At 41.8% G+C, this 7,606-nt stretch overlaps 1 protein-coding gene across 1 annotated transcript; it reads right to left on the bottom strand.

Annotated features, from left to right (window-relative positions):
- Positions 1-214: 214 nt before the first annotated feature.
- pou4f2 (POU class 4 homeobox 2) lies at positions 215-6,796 on the bottom strand. Its single transcript, XM_084931639.1, has 2 exons — positions 3,130-6,796; positions 215-2,799 (listed from the first exon to the last, which is right to left on the bottom strand). Exons 1-2 carry the CDS (start codon positions 3,352-3,354, stop codon positions 1,870-1,872), a joined length of 1,155 nt encoding a protein of 384 aa, XP_084787765.1. The 5' UTR covers positions 3,355-6,796; the 3' UTR covers positions 215-1,869.
- Between the last annotated feature and the right edge of the window lie 810 nt (positions 6,797-7,606).

Below are 7,606 nucleotides of genomic sequence, written 5' to 3'. Positions count from 1 at the left end.
GAAGTAAAAATACTCCAATAACGTCTGCTCTATCCACCAGCCATCTCTAAAAAAAAAAAAAAAAAAAAGAAGAAGAAGAAAAAAAGAGCTGCGTAGCCCACAGCTAAATCGTTTCCCTCCTCCTCATCAATAAATAAATAGATGAATAAATAAAAGAATATTAATATGTCTAGGAGAGCCACTTTGCACAGTGTAGTCATGGAAAAACGTCCGATTAAATGTTAAAGTTTGTTCTTTAATGAAACACATATTGCAGTTCAATAAATAAATTAATTAAAATTACATGGATGTAATAAATTAATAGAATTATTTAACCAGGGAACCAAAAGCAACATACATTACAGAAATAAGTTACCTCAGCTAAACAGCAATACAGCAAAAACCTGTACGGATATATTTATGTGCATCGACTGGTTCCAATGAAATATTTACATTGTACACGTATACTTCCATGAAGCTGTTTCTTTTTCTCTTCAAGAAAAACAAAAAAACAAAAACAAAAACAAAAACAAAACATTACTTAAACAAGGTGATTTAACAAGCAACGACTCCATAACGATGCGCGTATATTTATACAAATAAATAGCAGGAGAGGGGGGAAAAACATACATAAAATAATATAAAAACAGAATACTATCTCATATATATCTCGATTGTACCATCTCAGACGTTAAAAGTCGCAAAAACAATTTTGTGACTGTACGTTTTACAGTCGTTTCCCTTTAAACCAGAACAACACGCTTAACTTGCTGTCAGAATTTGATTTTCTCAAGCAAAACGAGGAGGAGGAGGAGAAGGGGGTGGGGTGGTAGTGTTGGGGGGTGGGGGGAAATCCCAATAAATATATAATGAAGTAAACATGACCTCACTCAATAAATACTTCATAAGACACCGGCCCACGCTGGATTGTAAACTTATTGTAGCCGGCGACAAATCAAATTTTCTTTTAAATAGCGAAAAAATCTGTAGAAGCCATCCCAGTCACTCCCTGTTTTGATAATCCCACATACTGAGGCCTAATAATAATAATAATAATAATAATAATTAGAATAATATTAACCTTAACTTAATCCAAACCCAGGGTATCTTGAAAAATAGATCCCCGACTTTGAGCACATGTGGTAACAAAAATAAGTGGAATTAATAACACATTTAGACACAAAATGAAGTGTGTGTGTGTGTGTATGTGTGTGTGAGAGAGAGACAAGGAAGTTATTCATTTACACAAGGATATTTGGCAGTAATCTAATATTAGCTTAAAAGAACAAGTGGTGTGTGGTCCTCTTAATCCCCCTCGTGGACCCTGAATAAATGTCAGACTGCACTGTCATGAACTTGGAGGGGGGTGGGGGGATATAGCTTATCCTATAAGCCAAAAATATAAACACCAATATTCACCAACCAAGTGCTTTGAGTTAAATGGCCCCGCTATTTTCACTTTGAGGGTGGGGAAGGTTGGAGTTCTAACCCAAACTATAGTCACCATTTGAAATGAATTATAAATACAAATTAAAGCGTAGAGTCCTGTAAGTCATACTGCGTTGGCATTAAAAAGGTGAAGCATAGTAAGTGTGGAAACAGTGGTCTTACTTGCTCTGTCAAACGACGCTTTACTTGACTCCACATCTTCCTCTCAGCGAGTAAAAGACGTGACTGGATCTGTTTTTTCTTTCTCTCTCTCTCTCTCTCGAGTTTTTTTCTCTCTTTTTCTTTTTTGTCAGTCATTGTTCGATTTCAGGATTTTTTTTTTCGAAGTTCAAAGCACAAAGTCATCGATGATTGAAAAAAACGTGTGAGATAGGAAATATGATACAAATCATCTCTAAACAGTTCCAAGTCTTTTTGAGGGTGGTGGGTTGGGTTTTTTTTTCAGACGCATGCAGAGTACTTCATTCGTTTCTGTTTCTGTCGCTGGTTGCAAAACCAGACCCGCACCACGTTCTTTTTCAGGTCCAGCTTTTCTGCGATTGCTGCGATTTTCTCCGAGGAGGGACGCGGCTGAATGGCAAAATAGGCCTCCAGCGATCTCTTCTCCGGTGCGGCTATCGACGTGCGCTTCCTCTTTTTCTCCGCGCCGTTGAACAACTCGGGTTTATTAAGTTTCTCCCTGTGTGATTTCTCGGCTTCTTCTAGCCACGCTTGCAGGATGGGCTTCAAAGCGATCATGTTGTTATGTGAGAGTGTGAGGGACTCGAATCGGCAGATGGTGCTTTGGCTGAGGGAGCCCACCCCAGGAATCTTCAGACTGGCTAAAGCTGCCCCTACATCCGCCTGGGTAACCCCGAGTTTGATCCGTCTCTGCTTAAACCTCTCCGCGAAGGCTTCCAAGTCCCTTGGATCGGCGTCCACGTCGTTCATGCCCATGTGCGGCGGTAGCCCGTGGGCATGAGCCATGTTGATAGCTGCCTGGTGCATGTGGTTCATGCCCGCCATGTGGGCAGGGTGCGCAGGCGTGGAAACCACCGAGCCATCCGGTCCTGCCATGGCTCCTAGTGCCAGTCCAGGGGTGATGTGATCCAGCAGGTCCCCCTCCAGTGCCTGGTGAGGCTGGTGGTGATGGTGGTGGTGGTGGTGATGGTGGCCAGCCAGGGCGGATGGATGAGAGATAGGCACCGAGGAGGAAGAGGAGGAAGACGACGTGCAGGGGAGCGTGTTCATGGTGTGGTAGGTTGCGTCCGGCTTGAAGGGACTGTGATGTGGTGGGTGGTGGTGGCTCTTGGTCTGCGAGACTATATCCACCGCCGCTAGAGCTTCAGCCCGGGCCAATAAACTCTCATCCAAGCCTCCGAATATATTGCTCTGCAATTGCAAATAGAATGCACACATAACTGTCAGCAGGGAATTCTCCCTCCACTCCTCGGTTTAAAACATTTCCAGAATGTGAAAAAAAGAAATCCTAAAAAAAAAAAGGAGGGAGCACACAAAACAAGACACATGCAACATCCCAGGTCATAAAAATTAATACGAAAGGCAAAGCCGACTGAATACATAAGTTGAGCAGAGAGGAGGAAAAAAAATATGGAGGTGTTGGGTGATTTGCTGTGCAGACATGAAAAAAACATCAAGCAACGAAAAAAAAAGTGGGCTGTCAAAATGTGCCTTTAAGCAGTGATTATGCAGAATACATACCGGTGGGGTTGGGAGACAGGCTCTGCGCATCGCCTCCGAGCTGCTGCTGCTGCTGCCGCTGCTGCTGATGATGGTGCTGCTGTGTCGGGAGGATGAGCAGGAGGACGAAGGTGCATTGGAAGTCAGAGTGGAGGACGAGGAGGAATGCAACGAGTACTTGGGTTCGGGCAAGCTGGCGTGGGCCATGGCAAAAGGCTGCTTGCTGTTCAGAGACATCATCATCATATTTGCGGGCGTCCAAGCCTCGGCAAGTTCCTTTTAATAAGTTAAGACTCCGCCTCCTCTGGTCGGGAGTTGAAGCCCAATTGCTTCGCAGGAATCTCAAGTCACTGTCGAATAAAGTGTCGGCTGAAGACGGTCGTCCAACACTGAATCACATCTATTTATTATTGCGCGCGGAGGTAACGGAGAGGCGTCTCGTCTTTTTGTGGCGAATGAGATATCACAGACGCCAACAAACCATGCAGCCGAGCGCCGATGATACCTCTTCCCGTTGTGGACTTGTGGCGCAATGGTTCAAAAACACTTTGTGCCTTTTCTCCTTCAGCTTGCCCCCCACCTTGTACTACACAAGTATGTTTTCTTTGTTGTTGTTGTTGTGTGCCTTGGATTATTTTTGGCAGAGCTCCTCATCAACGACGCCAGCAAGAAAAAAAGTTTCTCTCCGTCTCTTAGGATTTCCAAAAATACTTCAAGTTTGAAAACTGTTGCCGTTCTCGTTGACCTGTTTATTTTTTCCCCCTCAAAAGTTTCCGTCTTGATATGACCGTAAGTGAGAAGTAATGGCGATGACAGTCTCTGTATTGTACCTCTTCGACTACGTTGAATGCTGCGGGGACCCGAACTGCCTCTGCTCTGAGGCGAAGGGCAGACTGAGTCTCTCTCCGCCTCTCTCTCTCTCTCTCTCTCGCTCTCTCTCGCTCTCTCTCTCTTACACACACACGCGCACACACACCCTTTCCCTTCTCTCTCTACAGCGCTCTCAGTGTCTCACTCACACACTCGCACACACACACCCTTTTGAGCGCACCTGAAAAAAAAAACCTTTTCATGATTTATTATTCTTCATTAGCCACACCACCACCACCACCACAGCCGCTGGGGACTCTGCGCATGGGCAGTCTGCAACAAGGCATTTATTTAAAATGAATCTACTTCATCACCAACACCACCAACACCTCGTTACCAACACCGTGTCCAATAAAAGTCGGAATCCCGGTTTGTTGTAACAGAAAACATTTATATATTTTTAAAATCTTGGATTTAAAATCTTGAATTAAAAAAATATTACATGGAAATATTGAACGCGGAGGGAGCAATAGAAGTAAATTATCACGACGGACAGGGACAGCTCCCCTTTACACAAGTTTTTCCGCTATAGTAAAGGGGAAAAAACTGATTACTACGATAACTAAAGGTTTCACAGAGTTTTGAAACAGGAATGGCAAGTGACTCGATTACTATCTTAGCATCCAAAGTAAAAATCATATGAAATTATACTAAATATATAACCATATTTTGTAATCTTGAAAAAAAAAGAAAATACCTAAAGAATCACGAATTGTACCTAATGAATTTTTTTTGTTATTCCTCTACGTTGAAATCTATGCGTAAAGGCTGCACGTTAATGAATGACAATAAAAGTGGATTTTTCCTTTTAAAGTAATGAACACTGTTAAATTGTAATTCCACACACTTGTCATAGCAGCCTATTATCTTATCTCTTTGCTAATTACGCCACATTATCGGTAACGTAATTAAAACGTTTAATCACGTTGTAATTAACAAGGGGTGCCTAATTTATTTAATATGGCTCCGTCTATAGAAACAGCTAATTGTTTTCTAAGTAGCCTAAGCTAAAGGAGCGTGGAAATATTCAATCGTTATATATATATATATATATAATCTGTGTTTAGACAGAGATAGACAGAGACACTCGGCCTTACATCTGTCACACTTCTTCTTGTGACAGGTGTAAGGCGATGATGTGCTTGAAAAGCTCACTAATCTCCTTAAATGTGTTACTAATATCAAATGTTCGGGATTCCACATTTAATCACTTCCTTTTTCAAAGAACATTAAGTCTGTTCTCATTCTTATAATTAAAGTCTACATCTCGCCGCTCTGCTTTGTGTCTGCAGCTTCATTTTTAAAAAATACATATATTACAGCCGCGATTAAAAACGCGCTTTCCTGAATACAGCGTGTGTCTTTGCAAGCGACTCGATGCCATGTTCGCTGTTTTTTTTCTAATGCGCACATACGTTTAATATGTCCCCATGGCTGCCACAACAAGCCTGTTGGTGTTGCTGCACACTGCAAGAGAGCCATCCAGCTGCAGAAATATGTTGTTCCCCAGCGGGACAACAGGCGCTGCTGGAGCCACCTCCAGACTTCGGGAGACAGAGATCAGGCTCGGGAGACATCAAGGAGCAATCAGTGTCTGCTCACATACACCGACAGACTGATTTATGATGAAACTTTAAAGAAATCATTTATATTTCACCACCTCTAAATCGGTGTATGAAATTTTCATCCACAATGAAACACACAAAAAAGTATATCTTAAGTCAAATAAATCAGCCCCAGCTTCTCCCAAGCAATTGACTTTGAAGTGCACTTTCAACACTTTCGCGAGTGTGTTCACATACCTAAGGCTTTTACTTCCTTTGCCAACAGCTTTCTCACGTTTGAGGGAGGACACCGTGTCAGAATGTTTAACAGAATTACCTTTGAAGGGTCTGTCATGGCAAACAGAAACACAATTAAGCTGCAATTCCACACATTTCCCCCCTTTTCTTTTTAAAGCTGTTATATTTGTTTTACTGTATTGGTTTAACGTATTACTGTTTTGCTTTTTTTTTTTTTATAGAATTTTTAATTATAAACAACACGTTATGTGCAGCATTTCAATTGTTATCTTTAATCATTCATCAGCAATAAATAAATTATTACATCTAACTCACGACAATATTTTATTAAAGAAAATAAAATGCATTAATCAGAACAGCATTTCTGATTTTTTCAATTTTATTTTTACACTGTGAAAATATTCTGATGTGCAAATATGAGTTTTTTTCAACATTTTCATATAGTTAGCCAAATGCTCCTCCAGTTTTAAATACGTTTTCCCTCCATTTATATCATCACACTGATACAGTAATTTGAGGCAATGTTGCTATTAGAAAAAAAACACATAGTTGTTTAAGTTGCACATACCTTGCCTTTAAAAACATATAGCCTCAGTGTAATTGTGCAAAAAAAGAAAAAAGGAAAAAAAGATTTCTAGCACTTCAAGGATCTTTGCTACATACATATATAAATAAATCTGCTCCATCTAAAAATAAAAGTAAAGCCAAAAAGTAAAACAGGGAGCACATGCAGCAAGGCTTGATATAACTCAGGTGACTTGTTTGCTTTTTTTCTCCCCTCCTCCTCCTCCTCCTCACTCTCTTACTTACATTCGAATCAAGGAGTGCTGCAGAGGTGTCTGTGTGCTTTTACACAAAGACATACTCTTCTCAGCCTCCCTCAGGAGCTCTCCACGTTAACAATCCCAATTACACCAAGACCACCAGAGACAGCTGTTTTTATTACAGAACCGCTCCTTTGTGCCGCCAACAAGGTATCTCCGCTCCTAGACTGAACACAGAGATAAAGCTCGACTGTGAGGCAGAGGCAGAGAGGAGAGGGAGAGAAGTGTGGAGTGAAGTGGATGAAGTCTCTCGACTGCTCGCAGTGGTGATGCCTTTATTCACAGCTTCCCCCTACCTTTTCTGATCTCGTGGAGCTCTTTACATGCTGGAGCAGAAGGTCAATGCTTGTTGGGAGAGGGTCTACAAAGAGATCAGGATCTAATTCAAGGCAACAGCAAATCACACACACAAAAACGAGAGTGGGGGGTGGGGGGATGTGTTTCAGTAACCAAAAGCAGCGTTTTATTTATTCATCTGCTTTACCTGGGAAATGTGACAGGTTCCACGAGGAACATTCAGGCTTTAATGTGTTGTTTAAATGCATACAACAAAAGGTAGAAGCCTTCAAGATTTACTAAATGTCACACACTGTACTGTAGCTCTCAGGCGGAACAAGTGGCTCGCCACTTGAGATAATGAAAGCGGGTTCAAAAACTGCTCCAGAATCGCAGCTCGACTGTAAGCGCATTTGATCTCTCCATGGGGAAAAGTATGAGCATCAACAGTTTGCGAGACAGTCAAATTATGTTTTAATTCAGCTCAGTTCAATTCTACGTATACAGCGCCAAATCACAACAACAGTCACCTCAAGGTGCTTTATATTGTAAAGTAGACCCTACAATAATACAACAGAGAAACTCCCAACAATCATATGACCCCCTATGAGCAAGCACTTTGGCAACAGTGGGAAAGAAAAACTCCCTTTTAATAGGAAGAAACCTCCAGCAGAACCAGGCTCAGGGAGGGGCGGCCATCTGCCGCGACCTAGTTGGAATGAGGGA

The sequence above is a fragment of the Perissodus microlepis genome, chromosome 6 (assembly GCF_051167445.1).
Source record: "Perissodus microlepis isolate ML-2025 ecotype Zambia chromosome 6, ASM5116744v1, whole genome shotgun sequence".
NCBI classification, from domain to species: Eukaryota; Metazoa; Chordata; class Actinopteri; order Cichliformes; family Cichlidae; genus Perissodus; species Perissodus microlepis.
This window is presented reverse-complemented; position numbering and strand designations above follow the sequence as displayed.